General features: G+C 57.2%; 1 protein-coding gene across 15 annotated transcripts in view; it reads right to left on the reverse strand.

The window, feature by feature from the left end:
* Positions 1-15,140, reverse strand: part of AXIN1 (axin 1) — a 76,703-nt gene extending 61,563 nt beyond the window's left edge. For 4 of the 15 annotated variants that reach the window (XM_074028344.1, XM_074028340.1, XM_045382483.3 and 1 more), the window contains exons 1-3: positions 14,993-15,140; positions 10,532-10,680; positions 2,229-3,187 (exon numbers count right to left, since the gene is read on the reverse strand). In XM_074028344.1, coding sequence (XP_073884445.1) covers positions 2,229-3,106 — 878 coding nt within the window. In that variant the 5' untranslated portion in view covers positions 3,107-3,187; positions 10,532-10,680; positions 14,993-15,140. Of the gene's footprint in view, positions 1-2,228; positions 3,188-7,244; positions 7,719-7,853; positions 8,211-10,531; positions 10,681-14,987 lie in introns of those variants that run through there. The other 11 variants (XM_074028343.1, XM_074028339.1, XM_045382481.3 and 8 more) reach the window with 6 other exon arrangements.
* Positions 15,141-21,306: the final 6,166 nt, after the last annotated feature.

The raw sequence follows: 21,306 nt of genomic DNA on the forward strand, positions 1-21,306 counted from the left end.
CACGCCTGTAATCCCAGCACTTTGGGAGGCTGAGGCAGGCGGATCACCTGAGGTCAGGAGTTTGAGATTAGCCTGGCCAACATGGCGAAACCCCATCTCCACTAAAAATACAAAAATTAGCTGGGCGTGGTGGCAAGCGCCTATAATCCCAGCTACTTGGGAGGCTGAGGCGAGAGAATCGCTTGAACCTGGAAGGTGGTAGTTGCAGTGAGCCGAGATCGTGCCACTGCACTCCAGCCTGGGTGACAGAGTGAGACTCCATCTCAAAATAAAAAAAAGACTCACCACAACCTCCACCTCCCAGGTTCAAGTGATTGTCCTGCCTCAGTCTCCCGAGTAGCTGGGATTACAGGCATGCAACACTGCACCCATCTAATTGTTGTATTTTTAGTAGAGATGGGGTTTCACCACGTTGGCCAGGATGGTCTCGAACTCCCAACCTCAGGTGATCTGCCCACCTAGGCCTCCCAAAGTGCTGGGATTACAGGAGTGAGTCACCACGCCCAGTCGACAGTCCATCTTAAATCGTATCACTTAGACTAAAGGGGTTTAACCTTAGAAATGTTTAATCCTGTGTTTATGAGCCAGCAGCGGATTTCTGTGTCACAGTAAGCTTGAAGAACTGATGCGAGTTTTTTTTTTTGTTTTTTTTTTTTTTTTTTTTTTTTTTTTTTTTTTTTTTTGAGACGGAGTCTTGCTCTGTCGCCCAGGCTGGGGTGCAGTGGCCGGATCTCAGCTCACTGCAAGCTCCGCCTCCCAGGTTTAGGCCATTCTCCTACCTCAGCCTCCCGAGTAGCTGGGACTACAGGGGCCCGCCAACTCGCCCGGCTAGTTTTTTTTTTTGAATTTTTTAGTAGAGACGGGGTTTCACCGTGTTAGCGAGGACGGTCTCGATCTCCTGACCTTGTGATCCGCCCGTCTCGGCCTCCCAAAGTGCTGGGATTACAGGCTTGAGCCACCGCGCCCGGCCTGATGCGAGTTTTTAATAACTCCTCGGGAGAGTCCCAGCACGTGGGGCTGTGCTTTCGGAGTCTTGATTAAATCAACAGGGGTCGAATGAATTCCAGGCTTTCAAAGTTACACAGGCCGGAGCCTCCGGTCACCAGCTCTAGGGAAAGCGTGGGAAATGTATGTGCTCTGTTCACAAGCACAACAGATGCCAGCCCAAAAGTCAAATAAACCTCCAGGAACCACGCAGGGATCACAGGGAAGGAAGAATAAAGAAACAGGTTTCAAGGCTGAGCACCACTCTGCTCCGTCCCAGGCAGCACAAACACCCCACATGCCCAGCGAGGATCGCCTCAGGGCCCACGCTGCTGTGGACTACACAACACCACCAACAGATTTTGTTGGCAGGAAAAAAGGCCCAATCCTGGAATGCCCACCACAGCCACAAGAAGTTTTCAAAGTACTATGACCATTCCCCACACGTAAAACATCCCCCCTACTATTTCTCAGCCTCTAGGAAGAAGCTTAGAAGATCATTATAAAAGCAACAATCTGGCCGGGCGCGGCGGCTCACGCCTGTAATCCCAGCAGTTTGGGAGGCCGAGGCGGGTGGATCACCTGAGGTCGGGAGTTCGAGACCAGTCTGGCCAACGTGGAGAAACCCCGTCTCTACTAAAAATGCAAAATTAGCCGGGCGTGGTGGCACATGCCTGTAATCCCAGCTACTTAAGAGGCTGAGGCAGGAGAATCGTCCAAACCCAGGAAGCGAAAGTTGCAGTGAGCCGAGATTGTGCCACTGCACTCCAGCCTGGGCAACAAGAGTGAAACTCTGTCTCAAAAAAAAAAAAAAAAAAGCAAGAATCCAATCATCCAAGTATTGATGCCCTGAAACGTCCACTCCTCCCTTTATTAAGCGCAAAGGACCATGTCTACCGGATAGATCCAGATCCTATTTAAGAGAGTACAGACTCTACTGATGAAGGGTAAAGTTTACATGTCATCGTGACTTTGAAGAATTCCGAGGTTCCTAATGACTCATAAAGTCATCTATTTTAGTCTGGTCTGTTCTCAGTAAAAGTACTCTCAACATTACAAATATACAAAAGTATCTAATGACAAATGCAAAAGTATCACGAATAAGAACAGAACCAAAATTCAACCCCAACTGCAGCAGGACATCCAGTGTGGGTTAACGCCCGCCTCATCAGCACCTTTCTCTGGCTTGTTCTCCAGCTCTCGGAGGTGAGTACAGAAAGCAGGACGCTTGGCGTCGGACTCACCTGAACTCTCTGCCTTCGCTGTACCGTCTACTGGAGGAGGCCCTCGGGGCAGCTGTCTCCAGGAGCAGCTTCTGAGGGAGTCTTCCGGGAGGAGCAGCGTCTCTGCCATCGTCCTCGTCCATGTCCTGGTCACATTTCCATTCCTCATCTTCATTTAAAGTCGGCAGGTATCCAGATATGCCCTTCCCTGTCCCTGACCCAGAGCTCTGGTCACTACAGACTTTCGGGCTCTCCGAGCCTGTCCTCGTATATTCCAAATAAATATCAGACTTAAGGAAAGAGGGGTAGGTGTTTTCCTCCATAGTGGCCTGGATTTCTGTCTGGGCCTGGTCAAACATGGCAGGATCGATCAGCTGCTTCATGATGCAGCCCTTTATGAAGCTCTTGGTGGCTGGCTTGGTCTGCCGGGACACGATGCCATTGTTATCAAGGATGTACTTTCGATAGATGGCTCTCGCCAGCTTCAGCCTCTTTTCCTCGTTCGAGTCACAGGGCTCCAGCTTCCTGAAGCCAGTGCAGGCAAACCAGAAGTCCAGCAAATCGGCACAGCCCTCCTGCTTCAGGAAAGTCCTGAATAGGCTTATCCCATCTTGGTCATCCAGCAGGGAGTGCAGTGACTCAGCCCACTTCAAGTATGGTGGGGTGGGGGAGGCACTGCCCTCAGGCTCATACCCCAGGTCCAGATCCGAGCGCCTCGGAGTGGCCGTCGAAGTCTCAGCTTTAATGCCAACACCTTTCCCAGAGCAGAAACTGTAGCTGGCGGGCCTCGGGTCTGTGGACACCAGTTCTCCCTCCTCACCAGGCACTGGGGGTCGGGGAGCATCTTCGGTGAAACTTGCTCCGAGGTCCAAGGGGAAACCCTGCTCTTGGATATTCATTTTGGGACTCTGCGTCAATGAACAATGAGCGCTGCACCCTAATACATCAGTACTTACAGCTCCAAAGTGAATCAATCTGTCCTGTTGAAACCATTAAGAGGACAAGGATTAGGAAAGGTGGGTCCATGAAACACGACCAGAGGTTTTCTCAAGACAAGACTCACGATGATGCCCTCCCGCTCAAACTCAAAGCAAGAAACTCAGTTTAAATGTTCAGTCGAGCTATATTTTGGCTACAAGCATAGTTCCACTTTAAAACAATTTCTGGAAACTTTTACAACTACAGGAATGCCTCTCATGCTAAGAAGGGATGCCCAGGACACGGGAATGCCACTCCCCACAAGTCTCACTGCATGAACATCACGGAGGCTGGCAGCTTGAGCACCTCCCACCTCAGCTGCAGAGCTGAGTGACAGGGAAGACAGGAAGGCCGGAGGCAGGAAAGCTGCCTCTAGTCCTGGCTATGTGTATAAACCTGAGTGAGGGCTGGACCGTCACAAGTAAGATGGAGACAATCACTCCACCAGCCCCAACAACACTCAGAGAGAAAGGAAGGCGCGCTGCAGCCCCGAAGGTGGTGGGCGTCTTCTGAACCCCACATCCTCCAGGCTCAAGGCCACCGTTTTCCGCCTTTGCGTCACGTCACACGCGGTACACCTTGCAACACATGAGAACACACGGCACGGTGTTCCTCCAACTCTCAACACGCGCCTCAAAGAGAGATAATCATGGGTCACCTTCAGCCCCATCAACCAGGGGATCATGGACACCACCCACGCCCAGAGGCGCTCGGACACCGCCACTGGAGACAATCTTAACACGCTCTATCAGAATGCTGCACTTGACTCTTAAAAGCCTCTCTGATGAGGATTCAGATAGCAAATAGTAAATGGGTAACTTAAGGAACAGAAAAGGTACAGAATAAGAGGAAATGCAAATACAGTTTGTAGCTAAGGAAGCTATAGTTCATGTGACTTCACTCCTTAAGCTGAAAACCGAACCACCCACCCTCTTAGACATCAGAGAACTATAGAATTTGCTGCTACTACTGCTGCTGCTGCTACAAGCCTGCAAGGAGTATGCAAAAGAGACTAGGTAAGGGCTCCAACAGAACCCCTGCCATGGTCTGTGGTCCTTCCTGCCACGAACTATAGGAGCCCAGGAGCTCTGGCTATGCCTCTCAACCTGGCCACGCAGGTGACTGCCACACAGCCTGCCATGATGTAAGTGGTCCTGGCTAAAAGGGACTGGAGAGAGGGCTTTAGAGAAGCATGTTGGGTTCAAAAGCCTGGAGTGCTGAACAAGCCACAGGGAACAAATAAAACCCTAAAACCCAGGACCAACTCAAGGGGGATCTCCCAGCCACCACTCCACACTGCTGTCCCTGGTCTACATGGAATCTGTCCCCCACATCAACTTCCTCACATTGCACACACTTTACCAGCCAACAGCTGCTCCTGGCTGGAAGCAAGAAGGATCCACAGAGCCAGGCATGGTGTCACGCACCTGTAGTCTCAACTACTCAGGAGGCTGAGGCTGGAGGATCCCTTGAGTCCAGGAGTTCAAGACTAACCTGGGCAACATAGTGAGACCCAATCTCTACAAAAAAACTTTCTTAATTAGCCAGGTATGGTGGTGTATGCCTGTAGTCCCAGCTACTTGGAAAGCTGGGGCAAGAGGATCCCTTGACCCCAGGACTTCAAGGGTGCAGTGAGCTATAATCGCATGCCACTGCACTCCAGCCTGGGCAACAGAGCAAGATCCTGTCTCTAAAACAATAAAATAAAATTAGTAAATAAATAAGAAGTACCTATAGATGGAGGATGGGTTGCAACTATGTGCCCCCAGTGACATTTCAGCAGCTAAGGACTTTTTGGGAACGCTGCTGGGTAGTGTGTCATCTTGGTCTCAGCAGGAACACAGCTTCTAAAGGTCAAGGCCCAGTGAGCTGTGCTATCCTGCTGCTCACACACCACTTCAGCGGCAGCCACTCTGTGAGCCCTATCAGCATGGAGGGAGCACCCTAGGTGTGGGCACCTCCACACTAGCTCACGGTCATCTGTCTGGGACGCCGTCACAGGAAAGAAGGCCTGCACCCTGACCACCTGAGCCTTACCGTGATAGATGCGCTGCCATTCACTAGCTTGAATATTCATCAATGAATATTTAATTCATTGATTTTTAATTCAATGATATTTAATTCTTTGATTTAATTCATTGATGTAAAAAAGACAGACATTTGTCACAGATGCCAAACACTGGCTCTCTACAGATGCTGAACTACTGTACTACAGAAAACAGCAGCAAATTCTTCCAAAACTAATGGGTTTTGTTGTTTTGTTTTTTTTTGTTATTTTGAGACAGGGTCTCGCTCTGTCGCCCAGGCTGGAGTGCAGTGGGGCGAGTTCAGCTGACTGCAGCCTCAGCTTCCCAGGCTCAAGCAACTCTCCAGCCTCAGCCTCTCATATGGCGGGGACTACAAGCAGGAGCCACCAACGCCCGGCTAATTCTTGTATTTTTTGTAGAGATGGGGTTTCACCATGTTGGGCAGGCTGGTCTCAAACTCTTGAGCTCAAAGCAATCTGCCCATCTCGGCCTCCCAAAGTGTTGGGATTACAGGCCACCTTGCCTGGCCCCAAAACTAATGTTTTAATTCATGTGTGAACCAAGTCCACCTTAATTATTTTAAACTATTTTTCAGAGCCCAGGAGAAAATTTTTTTATAATCATGTGTATTTTGGGCTGTCAACTGACAGAAGACTTTTTGGTGTCCCTGGAAGCACATGAACCCCTCCACAAGTTACTGATGTTGTTAAAACATATCCCAATTCCTGAAATCTCTGGGTTTCCACATGGAAGCACACCAAGCATTTAGTGTACACACACGTAGACACCACACATAAAGCAGTTATGTTTACTCAGGTTAGCATCAAATGCCCGCAAGCACTGAATCTGGCCCACAGCCTGTAGCTACCATCAATAAAGTGAGTCCATAAAATGGGCAGGATGCCTACAAGTCTGATATCGTATTTAAAATTCCCTTTCATCACTGCTTAGGCATATGCCCCAGGCACCATGGCAGCAAACTCAGTGCTACCTACGTGTGTAGGTATTTATTTTACCCAAACTTAACTTTTGAAATTTTGATTTACATGGAGGATGCAAGTAAAACAGCACGACTCTGACATCTTCCCAGCTGTCCACTGATTTAACTCTTGAAGGTTCAGGGCTACTATTTCACATGTAATTTGTTCCCCCATCACTGAAATTCTCAGTGACTAATGTAATCCGAAAAAGTCTGCTTAGCTTTTCTGAAACTAGAAATCCAAGTCAACACCAGCTGAAAATCAAACAAAAACACTGTTTTTCATGCTTTCCCATCCTTGTCCCCGAATGGAGATCTTAAAACTGAAACTGAGGCCAGGTGTGGTGGCTGACCCTTGTAATCCCAGCACTTTGGGAGGACGAGGTGGGCGGATCACCTGAGGTCAGGAGTTTGAGACCAGCCTGACCCACATGGAGAAACCCCAACTCTACTAAAAATACAAAATTAGTCAGGTTTGGTGGCACATGCCTATAATCCCAGCTACTTGGGAAGGCTGAAGCAGGAGAAACGCTTGAACCTGGGAGGCGGAGATTGCGGTGAGCAGAGATCGCACTATTGCACTGCACCCTTTGTCAATTATCTTAGAAGGGGCCAGGCACGGTGGCTCACACCTGTAATCCCAACACTTTGGTAGGCCGAGGTGGGCGGATCACCTGAGGTCAGGAGTTCCAGGCCAGCCTGGTCAATACGGTGAAACCCCGTCTCTACTAAAAATAGAAAAATTAGCCGGGCGTGGTGGCGCATGCCTGTAATCCCAGCTACTCAGGAGGCTGAGGCAGGAAAACTGCTTGAACCCAGGAGGTGGAAGTTGCAGTGAGCCAAGATCGCGCCACTGCACTCCCAGCCTGGGCGACAGTGCGAGACTCCGTCTCAAAAAAAAAAAATTATCTTAGAGGGGGCGGTGGTCACGCATGTAGTCCCAGCACCTTGGCAGGTTGAGGCAGGTGGATCGCTTGAGGCCAAGAGTTCAACAACACTTGCTGGGCAATATAGTGACACCTCATCTCTACAAAAAAAAAAAAAAAAAATTACCTTATAGATGGGCTGAGAAAAATCCCTAGAGAACTGACATGTTTTTCTCTACTTTCTTCAATGCCAAGCCGAAAGTTTCACTACTCAGGCAATGCAGCTCTGGTTTCACTGGGGGCTAAATTCCAAAGTGCCGGGCGGGAGGTAGAATCTAGGAACCACACCCAAGAGAGAGACGAGTGTTTGGGCAGCGAGGCATCAAACCTGGAGGGCACGAACGCCTGAGCACGCGGCTACTCAGGCCGCACCGCGACCTGGACCCGGTACGCGGCCTCGGCGAGGGCGGGCGGGAGTGCCCTCCTCCGGGGCAGCCGGACTCCTGCCGACTTCTGGGAGGCGGGGAGGGCTCCAGGCCCGGCTCTCCCGGAGTTCCCGCACGCGATGCGCGGCCCCTGCAGCTGCTCCGCGCCCCCAGACGCGCCCGAGGCCTCGGAACTCCAAGCGGCCCCCGCGCCGCCGGTCTCGCTGCCCAGGGACACCCCTGCCCCAGCTCCCCGCGCGCCCACCCCCTCGGCCCCACGCGCGTCAGCCACCCGCGCCCCCCGCCGCTTCCGGGTCCCGCCCGCCCGGCCTAGCGCGGCCTAGCCCGCCCCGGCGCCCGGCCCTACTCACCCGCGCGCGGAGGCGGCGGGGCCCCGGGCCCGGCTCCCGGAGCGGCGCGGCGCAGCCCGGCCCATGCGCTCAGCGGCAGCGCGGCGGGCGGGACTCGGCGGGGGCGCGGCCCGCGGCGGCCCCCATCTCGGCGGCTGCGGCTCGGCGGCCCGGGGGCGGACGCGGGGCAGGCCGCGGGGGCGCCGCAGGGGCCCAGCCGCCAGCTCCCACCCGCCCGCTCCGCGTGGACGCGGCTCCGGGTCGACTCCGGCCGGCTCTGGCGGCGGCAGCGGCCACGATTGCCTCCGGAGCCGGAGCCCGAGCCCAGAGCGCCGAAGCCCAGGCCCGAGCGCCCCCGCCGGCGGCGCCCGGAAGTGCGGGGGCGGGGCCGGGGCGCGGGGACGAGGTGAGAGCGCGGGGCGGGGCCTCAGCTCGGGGCGGGGCCGACAGCGAGGGGACGAGGTAAAGAGCGTGGGGCGGGGCTTCAGGCGCGGGGCGTGGCTGAAAGCGCGAGGATAAGGTGAGGAGCGTGGGGCGGGGCAGACAGCGATTGGACAGGTGAGGAGCGCAGGGCGGGGCCCAAGCACGGGCGGGGCCGGAAGCGAGAAGACGAGGTGAAGAGCGCAGGGCGGGGCCTTGGGAGTGGGGCTGCGGCCAGGGAGCAAGGCGGGGCCCGCCTCGAGCCGAAGAGGTAACGAGCGTGGGGCGGAGCCTCGTGCGCGGGGCGGGGCCGGAAGCGAGGACGAAGTGAGAAGCATGGGGCAGGGCCTCTGCGTGAGCGGGAGAGGGGTGTGGTCAGCCCCTGCCGGGGGCGGGGCGCGGCGGGGGCGTGGTCGCGCGGTCTTCCCGAGGGGCGACGCGGAAGCAGAGCCGCGGCGGCTGCGGCTTCCCGGAGTGCGGAGTGGGGGAGGCGCCGCTGCAGGTGCTTGGAATGGCTGCGACCGTGGGGAGCGCTGGGCGGACTGCCCGCCCCGACGGGCGCACGCGGGGCGCAGCCCTTTTCTGCCGCCAGTACATCGGTGGGCATCCAGGGGGCTGCAGGCCTCGGGGCTCCCTGCCCCGCCGGCCCTGGACCGGAGGCCCCCGCGGAGACCGCCACGGCCTGCCAGCCGCCGTGAGGGAAGCAGGCTCCCAGGAGTTGGGTGGTCGGCAGGCAGGGATGGCCAGGTCCCTTGGAAGGTGGCGTGGGCTCCACCCTCCTGAGTCCCCAGGCAGCCGGGACTCACAGCGCCAGGGAACACATTAGGCCCCAATATGTGCTGGCTGTCACCCGGACAGGAGCCACAACCTCCAAGGAGCCCACCGGCTAGGACCCTCTGCCTTGATTTCTCCCAGGCACCATCTAGTATCAGAGAAGGGTTCTCCTTCCCTCCGCTGCCCAGGCCAGCCTGAGAGGAAGGCCATTGGAGTGTCTGAAACCCTGCAGCCCCTCCCCTGGGCTGTCTCCACAGCGGCCCTGCCAAGGGGTGCAGTCCAATCCTGCCATCTTGGCTGCCCAGATCCGTGCCACCTGCCCTGCAGGCCACAGAGCACAAGGCCACAGCCCCAGGCATCCCACAGCAGAGAGGCACAGGACCCCAGCAGCAGCCCCCACACCAGCTCTGGCCAGCCCAACCCTGTCAGAACCAACCCTCTGCTCTCCACCCAGGCCTCAGCCGACCATCAGGCCCTGCCTCCCCCAAGGAGGAGGATGTCAGTACCAGGATCAGCCCTGTCCTTCCCAGAGCACTGTTGGGCCTGACACCTCCCAGGACGCCCCAGGCAGCCCCCTGGGGTCAGCTATACCCCCATTTAACAGAGGAGACAGCTGCAGTTCAGGCCACACAGGACCAGCTCGCCTCCTGCTGGGTGAGGGCTCCCCACCTCGTCCACCCCACACCTGAGCCAACGACCCTCATCTATCTGCCCTCTGCTTTAGGCCTCCCAGGGCTCTCTGGTGCCCACAGCCCTTCAGGGCCCTTCCTAACAGCGCCTCCCCCATGCCCTCCCCTAGATGCATCTGGCCACTTGCCCGCCTCTGTGCTTCTGTGTCCATCATGTCCATACCCCCCAGCTCCCTCCAGGCATCTCTCACACCAGCCCCATGTCTTTCCCTGGGCTATGTCACCCTCGGTGCCCAGCCTCATCCTTCAGAGCTCCCAGGCAAGTGCAGAAGTCCCAGCTCCAGGCTCCCTGAGCCGCCAGCCCACCCCCCACCAGATTCCCACAGGTGGGACTGCATGGGGAACCATGTGTGGAAGCCTCCGAGCCCACGCCCCTGCCAGCCCTCGCCCCTGCCAGCACTCAGCATGGTGTCCGATCCCAGCATTGCTGTGTGGGAAAGGGGGCAGCAAGGGATGAGGGCCACTAGGCTGTCCCCAGCCTGCCAAGGGCCCAGGCCCACCTCCTAGATCACCATGCTCAGAGCAGGTGAGCAGGGGCTGGGGATATGAACGAAGCTGTACTGGTAGGCCAACACTTGGTCCCGCTGGGTCCTGGCAGCAAGCACCCTGCCAGGTCCCACAATGCTGGACACTGGGTCCTCCCTGCAAGCGCCCCCAGCCCATTCAGCCTCAGAACCTTAGAGAAGACAGAGTGGGTGGCCTCCATGCTATAGCCCAGTTTCCAGGGATGAGGGAGTCCTGGATGGCCAGGCAGCAGGACCTCAGACACAGACCCATGGGCTGCCCCCCACTCCCAGCAAGGTCCCCAATGCTTGCCTTGGTTCTGCAGAGCTGCCGCTGCGGCCGGGCCAGGCTCTTGGGGCTGTGTCCATGTCCATCCTCCTCTTGGCCCTCGGTGGCATGTGTCCCCAAGCCCTGGGACCAGAACAAGGCCCTTGGGCCTCCAGCTCCTCGGGGCCCCTGCCCTGCAGGGACAGGAAAGGGGTCAGAAAACCTGGAGGAAATGCAGCAGCCCTTCTAAAGTAGGTTGGGGTGTTGGTATGGAGAGGAGATTCTCTGAGTCTGGCACAAGTAGGGGGAGACCAGAGGCAGGCCAGGCAGGAGAGATGTAGAGGAAGGCCCTGAGGAGGGCAGGGAGGCCGTGGGGGCCTGTGGTGTGCAGGGTGAGGTTCAGCCACCTCTTCCTCACAGAAGGGGCAAACGCCCTTTGTTTCGAGTGCGAGTTTGCCACGAAGGCTTTTATTTGATTGACCGTGGATGACATTTAATCAGGTTTTGTTTCTAGGCACCAAATGAAAAACTTAAGAGCAGACATGAAATTATTTTTTTCAATGTAGACATAGAGGGAATGCTTTTTTATTTTTGGAGATGGAGTTTCACTCTGTTGCCCAGGTTGGAGCCCAGTGGCATGATTTTGACTCACTGCAGCCTCCACCTTCCATTCTCAAGTGATCTTCCCACCTCAGCCTCCCGAGTTACTGGGATTACAGGTGTGCGCCACCACACCCCACTAATGGTTTGTGTTTTCGCTAGAGACAGTGTTTCATCATGTTGCCCAGGCTGGTCTCTAATTCCTGAGCTCAAGGGATCCACCTGCGTCAGCCTCCCAAAGTGCTGGGATTACGGGCCCAAGCCACCACACCCAGCCAGAAGGAATACTTTGAAAATAAAGTGACTGGCTGGGAGCAGTGGCTCACGCCTGTAATCCCAGCACTTTGGGAGGCCGATGCATGTGGATCACGAGGTCAGGAGTTTGAGACAGCCTGACCAACATGGTGAAACCCCATCTCTACTAACAATAGTAAAATTAGCCGGGCATGGTGGCGGGCGCCGTTAGTCCCAGCTACTCAGGAGGCTGAGGCAGGATAATCGCTTGAACCTGGGAGGCAGAGGTTGCAGTGAGCCAAGATCGCCCCATTGCACTCCAGCCTGGGTGACAGAGCGAGACTCTCTCAAAAAAATAAAAATAAAAATAAAGAAAAGGCCAGGCACAGTGGCTCACACCTGTAGTCCTAGCACTTTGGGAGGCCAAGGCCAGAGGATCATTTAAGCTTAGGCGTTCAAGATCAGTCTGGGCAACACAGTGAGACCTTGTCTCTACTAAAATATGTTTAAAAATTAGCTGGGGTGGTGTTGCGCACCTATGGTCTCAGCTACTTGGGAGGCCGAGGCAGGTGGATCACTTCAACCCAGGAGTTAGAGGCTTTAGTGAGCTGTGATTGCACTATTGCACTCCAGCCTGGGCAACAGAGTAAGACCATGTCTCAAAGAAATAAAAATTAAGAAAATAATAGGCCGGGCGCAGTCGCTTATGCCTGTAATCCCAGGATTTTGGGAGGCCGAGGCAGATGGATCATGTGGTCAGGAGTTCAAGACCAGCTTGACCAATATGGTGAAACCCCGTCTCTACTAAAAATACAAAAATTAGCTGAGCACGGTGGCAGGTGCCTGTAATCTCAGCTACTCGGAGGCTGAGGCAGGAGAATTGCTTGAACCTGGGCAGCAGAGGTTGCAGTTAAGCCGAGATCATGCCATTGCACTCCAGCCTGGGTGACAGAGTGAGACTCTGCCTTAAAAAAAAAAAAAAAAGAAAATAATAAAGTTTTGATGCCTTAAATGTGTTTATCCACTTAACTGAAGAAGACTACTTATAAAAAATGACTCAAAGGAATCCTAGAAGACACGCCAAGGACATTCGTTGGGGAGCGTTTGCCGCTGTACGATGTGTGATGGAGACAGCCAGCTGCAGAGACGGATGCTGTGTAGCCAGCATCCCTACACCAGTGTAAGGGGAGCGGGGGAAAAGGACGGACGATTCTGATCCAGGGTACCGGAGGCCGGGGGAACCCTTGGGTTCAGCCTCTTCCTGTCTGCCGCTTCCCCACCCCTCCACCCAGTCCATAGGTGTGAGAGGTGGGAGTGGGCAGGAAGGGGAGGCCCCTGGAGGGGGAGTTCGGGTGAGGGAGGACTGCACTTTCCATCGCAGGCACAGCCACCACCACCCTCCGTGGCCTTCCAGGTGGTAAGGTGTAAGGCAAGCCCCAGCTCTCATCCCTGAGTCTTCTTTTTCTATCAGTTCTGAGCCCATGGGAGAGGCCAGATGCTGCCTGTGCCCCCATCCCAAGCCCAACAGAGAACAAGGAGATATAACACCCCGGAGAGATGCTGCAAGGCCACACACATAGAGCACCACTTTTCGTGAAAATAGAAAATGTGAGCCAGGCACGGTGGCTCACACCTGTAATCCCAGCACTTTGGGAGACTGAGGTGGGCGGATCACTTGAAGTCAGCGGTTTAAGATTAGCCTGGGCAACAATGCAAGACACCGTCTCTACAGAAGCATTGTTTTTAATTAGCCAGGCATGGTGGCGTGCGCCTGTGGTCCCAGGTACACGGAAAGCTGAGATGGGGATGGCTTGAGCCTGAGCAGTCAAGGCTGCAGTGAGCCAAGATGGTGCCACTCCACTACCAGTCTGGGTGAGAGCAAGACCTGACTCTGGGCTAGGTGTGTTGGCTCCCTGACAGGCTGGGTGGTGGGACGGAGCCCACGGCTGGCCGTGACCCAGTTCTGGTGTTCCAGGCACATCGTGAGTACAGGGCAGGGCCCACTGGCCTCCCCCAACCTCAGTGCTGTTTTCCCAAAAAAGGTGGCACCCAAGTGCAGGGGCCATGCCCCGAGGGTCCTCGGGCTGACTTCGGGAAGCAGCAGGTGAAGTCCCACCTCCCTGGGCAGCCTTGGGCCGCTTCCTGTCCTTGCTGGGGGCACTCCTGCCCCTGCCCCACGGATCCCAGTCCTTGTCCCTGCTATTCCCTCACCTGAACGCCCTTCCCTGCCCTGATGGCCTCCATCCCACAGGACTCTCTGGGCGCCGCCGCCCCCCGTTGGTGCTCATCTGTCTTTCTACCCACTCTCCCCAGCGGCCCCAATGCCTGCACACCCCAGAGCCCAGCGGTACCCCCTCGAGCTGGCAAGGGGACATTAAACGGGAGGTGAGGAAGTGCAGCCCCCAGCGGGCAGCTACCTTCACCCTGGCCCACCTGTGGCCCCGTCCACCTGTGCCCTCCACTGCCTCCCTCTGCTCGGCTGTCCCGAGACGTCTCTCTCGGCTGCCTAGGAACCCTGCGGCCGCGGCCAAGTTCTGAGTGTGTGATTGTGTGTGCTGGGCCCCAGGCCCCTTTGTTGCCGCAGCGTCTGTCGTGGCAAACAAAAGTGCACTGGATTAGCCACAGTGGATTAAAAGATTTGCTTCTCAGAGTTTACCTAATAACCTAACAATCATGTCGACGGGAGCTTTGAACCCCCAGGGCGCGCCTGCCAGGCCAAATGAGAGCTCAAGGCCTCTGTGGACAGCAGGGCGTGGTCAGGGGGAGGAGACGCGGCCACGGCTGTCCTCACACCCGGCTCGGCCCCTGCAGGCTCCTCTGGGCAGAACTTGGGGAAGGGACAGCCTCTAGCAGGAGGTGGAGGTCTTCCAAAGGGTGCGGGTGTTGGGACCAGGTGTCCGGCCCAGGCCCCCAGCCACATCCACACACGTCGCACACGGCACACGGCAGCAAGGACACAAGCGGCATGGACACGGCCGTGCGGGCGACGTGTGGGTCCCACAGTGCTGTGGTGCACGACATCTCTGCTGTCACCCCACGGTGTCCTTTCCTGCCCGTACACGCATGCACGCGCACACACGTGCACATGCACACACACACAAGCACGCCCCGCTTTGATCTCCAAAGGAGACTCCATTGACAAGCTCTTAATCGCAGCTGCCCTTGCAGGGCCTGTCCCTGAAGTCCCGAGTAATGGGATTTGGCGCTTCTGATCCATCGGGCTGGCCGCTTCCCCTGTCATAGGTGGACATTTTTTTCTTTTTATCGCTTCTGTTTCTTTCTTTTTTTTTTTTCCCCTCGAAAAAATGCTGCTTAAATGGCACCGACTTGACATGGCTTGTCACCCTGGAGCGGTGGCCGGGACGCTGGCCTGGACCAGTCGGGGGTCTTTGATGCCGCCTCTATGTGAAACCTGACGTGGAAGACCCACCAGGGCGGTTTTGGGGTCCGAGTTCCGTCAGGATCCATCCTGCCTCACCCTGCTCCCTTTGTCTCTTCCCCTGACCCTTCCTTGGGACACCCGGAGAGGGTCTGAGGGTGAGGGTGCGGGCGCTGTGTGTGGGCTTGCGCTTGAGGGTGGGGTGGGTCGAGGGCAGGGCCGCAGCCGCGAGAACAATGGGCAGAGGAGGCGCGTCCACCTGTCCGCCCGGCCGCCTGCCCGGCTTACCTCACCTGCCTGGCTCCGTGTGCCTGCTCACGCCCCACCGTCCCGCTGTCCGCCATGATGGGCTTGGCCGTCCGTCCGAGCACTTTCAGCCACTCTGGGAAGCAGGTCCCTGCTCTTGGCCACTGTGTGGCTGGGAGGCAGAAGCGTGACTCTGGGCTGCAGCTCGGGCTCCTGCCGCCGATTGGCTGAGGCAGGGACCAGATGACGGGCCTCGGAACCCTATGGTAGCCATGGCAACCAGCCCCTTTAGACACCGCCACCCCCGAGCCACTCCTGACTGCCGAGGGAGCAGGCGGCGCTGCCCGTGGGCCCATGCCAGGGTCCCCTTGGAGGAATGAGGCGGGCATGGCTGCATGGTAGCTGTCCCCACAACAGCTGTTAAGCGTTTGCATGTGTTTCATTCATGTCCAGTGTGTGGGGTCCTTGTCCCTCTCCTGGCCTGTCTGGGGCCACTCCGTGCCCTGCCTGACCCCCAGCAGAGGCAGAAGCACTGGCCTTGAAGCCCCTGCTGAGAGGAGGACTTCAGGTCAGGCTTGCCCCAGGGGCTGAAGGCCAAGCACACTCTGGTGGGAAAATAAAGGGTGGAAGCAGTGGGAGGGGGAGCAGGGAGAACTTCTTAGCCCCAGTGGGCAGAGCCAAGCTCTCATCCACCTCAGATGGCAAAGGCTGCCAGCTTTATCTCTGCCCACAGTCCACTCTACCACCCACTCGTTAGCTGCAGCCCTTGGAATATACTCATGTGCTCACACAGTCCTGTCTCACAAGCCCCCTGAGGCCCCTCCCATGGCCTTGCTCCCTGGACCTGGGGTTCCCGCCGGGCAGGACTCTGGGTCTTTGGCCACGCTGAGCAGACCGTCTGGCCATCAGCCACACACCTGCGGCTACACCTGCTCTCCCCCTGGGCTGCAGTGCCCTCTTGCGTCCCGAGAATGCCTCTTCCCTCCAGGGTGCATCAGCATCGGCCCTGGCAGAGCTTTCCCATATGTCTGGAGACCAGGCTTCTCACCCGTCACCCATGGACATCCTGGGCATTGCAGGGCACTGAGCATCCTCAGAGCCACCCCCCACCCCCAGCCCTGTGACAGCCAGAAACAGCGTTGGCTTGTCCAAGCGCCCTGGCAGCAGCACCGCTCAGCCAAGACCCCTTCGAAGGCCTCGCCTAAGCCTAGGAAGCTAAGTCCCCCTTCCTGGCCCAGGCCCAGCACCTGATGAGCAGAATCTGGTGATGAACCGCTCCAGGACTGCAAGGAGCAAGCGAGAGCCTTGGGCTGCTGCAGCCCAGGGAGGCCACTGCCAAGGCCAGCAGAGGGACCTGGGAGCCAGGGGAGCCTGCAGTATAGTCCACGGGGATCCACCTTCAAGAGGGCAACTTCGGGGCCGGTCCCAGGGAACATGGTATGGCCTGGGCGCTGGGGGTCTTGGGCCGCGGCTGCTCCCCCAGGACCCTGGGCCTAGCTCCAGGCTTCTTCACACTGGCCTGGTGGTGAGCCACCTGTCCCAGGATGGAACCCGGCCTTAAAGCACCCCCCCATGCCATGCTCAGAGCTACCAGCTTGTCTGGGGACAGGGTGTGGGTGGGGACGCCAGCCTGGGACAGCAGGCAGTGGTTGGGGAGGATGGTCCAGGGCTGGAGCCAGCCTAGGGAGGGCTGCGGGGCACTGCAACAGAGGGAGCCAGGACTGCGAGGCAGCCCAGGCTGCTGGGTGTGGCCATGTGGCCAGGGTTCCAGCTTTGGTGGCTGGTGGGTGTAGGAGGGACAGGGACTTGAGGGAGCCTGGGAGCCCCACACAACCCAGCCTGTGCCGGGGGCCGGCAGAGGGTTGGTGTTACAGATGAGCACTGGTGAGAGGGAGAGGGCGGCCAAGGACTGAAGGTGGAGGCGGAGCCCTAAGCAGGACCAAGGGACACACAGTGGTCTCCTGGCAGCTCCCTTGAGCTCCCAGCACACTGACGGGGCAAAGGACAGGAGCAGAGTTGCCAAGCGACCCAGAGGGCCCGTCTGCTCTCCACACCCTTCCCTCCACTATCCTGCTGCTTCTGTGCACCTAAGCAGGACTCAGGAAGCAGGCGAGACCCTTGGGGTCAGGGGTCAGACACGGAGTTGAGACTAGGTACCACAGACCAGCCTCACATCCACTCCACCCTACCCTTTCTGGCCTTAGCTTCCCAGTCTCTATGTGGAGTGATGGGGTCACTGACGCCCTTTCCAGGCCTCCAGTTTTCTACCCCCAAAGGACCCCTGCCCATAGCCATGGTGAGGGTCCACCCCGGAGTCCACCTTGAAGTCCACAGCCCAGTTTCTGCCCAACACCGCAGCTAACTGTTGTCATGGAGACACATGGCCTCTGCCAAGCCTGGGACACACGGTGGGGAACTCCTGGCCCCTGAGGGCTCTGACATGCTGGGGCTGGTGCAGGCTGGCCCAGGGCAGTTCTGCCTCCTGCAGGGTTCATCTTGCTCTGCACAGACCCCTCTCCCACTCCCGGTACCTGAGGGTCTGCAGGCTGCAGTGAGGGAGAACTGGCCGTTCTCACAGACCGAGTCTAACACTTCAGGAAGCAGCCTGACAGTTGCGATTGGTGAGGACGGCAGGAGGGTCCAGTGGCCCCAGCCTGACCTGGCTCTGGAAGGGGTGAGGTGGGCACAGGCAGGGCAGGAAGGTGTGGGGTGGGCACAGGGAGGACAGGGAAGGGTGGCCGGCAGTCATTCCCAGGTCGGCTCCCCAGGCTCCCAGCTCAGTTCTGGGTTCCCCATGTCCATGGCGGAACCGGTACAGTCCCTGGGACCCCTCCCCACATCCCAGAAGGCAGAATAGTATGCTGGATCCAGCTGCTGGGCCCGTCCCAGAACTGAGTCATGGTTTGATCTTGGGAGATGGGTCCGGCATTCACGGAAGGCCTCTTGCCCTTTTCTCAGTCAAGCACTTCTGTGGCCTCTGACCAGAAAGCAGTCAGGGCCCTGGCCACACCCAGACCCCACCTCAGTCCAGCCTGGCCTCCCCTGCCGTGGGCTCCAGTGAGGTGACTGGCACAGGAGGTGACCTGCTGAGGCCAAATGCAGCTCCTCTCACTGGTCAGCTGGCAGCCTGGTCCCAGACCCACGACCCTGAGTCAACATAGATCAGGACACTGATAAGCACGTTCCACCACGGCCAAGAGGGGGACCGAGGCCAACACCTGCGAGCCCGCTGCCAAGCCTGGCCCCTCACCCCTTGGGGCCCCCGGAGTCTGACCCAGGAAACCCTACTGGCCTTGACAGGAGCCCTGCTTGCCCTGGGGCCTTGGGTGGGGTGGGAAGGAGCAGGTGGTGAGTGAGGGGCAGCTGCTGAGGCCTGAGCTGGGACGTGTTGGACACACACACCATCGGGGAGCCAGGGGCAAGGTGAGGGACTAGAGGGGGCTTGGCTTAAATTCAGAGCTGAACACCAGAACTATAGAGGGCAGAGAGTGGCCAGAACATCCCAACTCTGGCTAGAGCTGGGGCCTGGAACAGCACTCATGGTGTGGGCAGCAGGGCTGAGCCTTATGGCCCCACAGAGCTGGGAAAGGGACTGGCTAAGCACTGTCTGCTTTTCATACTTTTTTTTTTTTTTGAGACGGAGTCTCGCTCTGTTGCCCAGGCTGGAGTGCAGTGGCACCATCTCAGCTCACTGCAAGCTCTGCCTCCCGGGTTCATGCCATTCTCCTGCCTCAGCCTCCTGAGTAGCTGGGACTACAGGCACCTGCCACCACGCCCGGCTAATTTTTTGTATTTTTTAGTAGAGACGGGGTTTCACTGTGTTAGCCAGGATGGTCTCCATCTCCTGACCTCGTGATCCGCCCACCTCGGCCTCCCCAAGTGCTGGGATTACAGGCTTGAGCCACTGCGCCCGGCCTTTTTTTTTGAGACAGAGTTTCGCTCTTATTGTCCAGACTGGAGTGCAATAGTGCAATCTAAGCTCACTGCAACCTCCACACCTTCCAGGTTCAAGCAATTCTCCTGCTTCAGCCTCCCAAGTAGCTGGGATTACAGGTGTGTGCCACCACACCTGGCAAATTTTTTGTATTTAGTAGAGATGGGGTTTCACTATGTTGTCCAGGCTAGGCTCAAACTGCTGACCTCAAGTGATCTGCCCACCTCAGCCTCCCAAAGTGCTGGGATTATAGGTGTAAGCCACCGTGCCAGGCCATAGTTTTTTGGTTTTTTTTTTTTGAGACTGAGTCTCGCTCTGTCACCCAAGCTGAAGTGCAGTGGTGCGATCTCGGCTCACCGCAACCTCTGCCTTCCAGGTTCAAGTGATTCTCCTGCCTCAGCCTCCCAAGTAGCTGGGACCACAGGTGTGTGCCACCATGCCCGGCTAATTTTTTGTATTTTTAGTAGAGATGGGGCTTCACTGTGTTAGCCAGAATGGTCTCTATCTCTTGACCTTGTGATCTGCCTGCCTCAGCCTCCCAAAGTGCTAGGATTACATGTGTGAGCCACCGCACCGATCCCAAATTTTTTTTTTTTTTCAGACGGAGTCTCGCTCTGTCGCCCAGGCTGGGGTGCAGTGGCACGAGATCTCGGCTCACTGCAAGCTCCGCCTCCCGGGTTTACGCCATTCTCCTGCCCCAGCCTCCCGAATAGCTGGGACTACAGGCGCCCGCCACCTCGCCCGGCTACTTTTTTGTATTTTTTTAGTAGAGATGGGGTTTCACCGTGTTAGCCAGGATGGTCTCGATCTCCTGACCTCATGATCTGCCCGTCTCGGCCTCCCAAAGCGCTGGGATTACAGGCTTGAGCCACCGTGCCCGGCCTAAAATTTTTTTCAAGTTCATTCACAGAGCAGGGGCATCACGTGAAGGCGCTGGTAAGGAGAGCAGCAGGACACGTGGGCAGAGGTGCCTGGTGTGGACAGAGACCTCACAGGCACTCCCAGGGCTCTGAACCAGGCAGGTCCTGACCCAGTGACCCCTTGTGGCCCCGGGAGCCACGGGCTCCTCTACAGCCCAGCAGGGCCAGCTGCTCCCTCTGGACTCTGCCACAGCCCTCTTGGGAGCTCAGGGCCCCTCAATCAGCCAGCAGGCCCACATCGGGCAGCTGCCTCCAGTTCACCCCAACCTGCCACCAGCTAGGGCTGGCTTAGGCTCAGGGGACATAAACCCCCCTTGTCATTCTGCACATGCGGCTGGGGGAGCCCTCCCTGTGCTCCCTAGGAGAACTGAATGGGTCCGGAGGATCAGGATATCCAGGTAAGGGTCAGGGGAGAGGGCCAGGCACCCCTCAACCTCAGGGCAGGAAAAGCCTTAGGGTACACAGCCCAGCTTCCCGCTGGCCATACCTCCACCCTGCAGGTCAGGTGGGAAGTAGCAGGAGGGGACACCAAGGTCGCAGGTCCCCAAGTTCGTGTCACCCCCACCTCCTGTACCACTTGCCACGACAGTGCTGACCAGGGGAGGCTCCTGACTCAGGCGGCTGCACCAGTGGGGCCCTCTGAAGGCCCCTCCTGGTTCCTTCCAGTCCCTGAAGAGCCAGGCCACAGCCTCCCTAGCCCTGCTCTGGAGAATGTTCGGGAAGGGCAAGAATGTGCAATGGAGAGGGAACGGGCATCAGCCGGCTACACCCCTGGATGCCCCCAGCTACACCAGACCCTCTACCAGAGGAAAGAAAGACACGGAATCCGGCCAGGGTGGTGGCTCGCACCTGTAATCCCAGCACTTTGGGAGGTCGAGGCAGGTGGATCACCTGAGGTCAGGAGTTCAAGCCCAGCCTGGCCAAAAAGGTGAAACCCCTTCTCTACTAAAATACAATTAGTCATGCATGACAGCAGGTGCCTGCAATCCCGCTACTCAGGAGGCTGAGGTGGGAGAATCGCTTGAACCCAGGAGTTGGAGGTTGCAGTGACCTGAGATCACATAGATGCACTCTAGCCTGGATGACAGAATGAGACTTCATTTAAAAAAAAAAAAAAAAAAAAAATGGTGAGAGGCCGAGGTAGGCGGATCACAAGATCAGGAGTTCAAGACTTGACCAACACGGTGAAACCCCACGCCTACTAAAAATACAAAAATTAGCTGGGCGTGGTGGTGGGCACCTGTAATCCCAGCTACTCAGGAGGCTGAGACAGGAGAATCACTTGAACCCAGGAGGCGGAGGTTGCAGTGAGTTGAAATTGCGCCACTGCACTCCAGTGTGGGTGACAGAGCAAGACTCCGTCTCAAAAAAAAAAAAAAAAAAAAAACCACAAAACACAGAATCAAACCTCGCTCTCTGCAGCTCAGCTGGGGACAGGCAGCCAGAGTCAATGCCCACGGCTCATCCAAGGTCTCAGGGACAGCAGGGGCAGGGGTGACAGGATCAG

The sequence above is a fragment of the Macaca fascicularis genome, chromosome 20, assembly GCF_037993035.2.
Source record: "Macaca fascicularis isolate 582-1 chromosome 20, T2T-MFA8v1.1".
Lineage (NCBI taxonomy): Eukaryota > Metazoa > Chordata > Mammalia > Primates > Cercopithecidae > Macaca > Macaca fascicularis.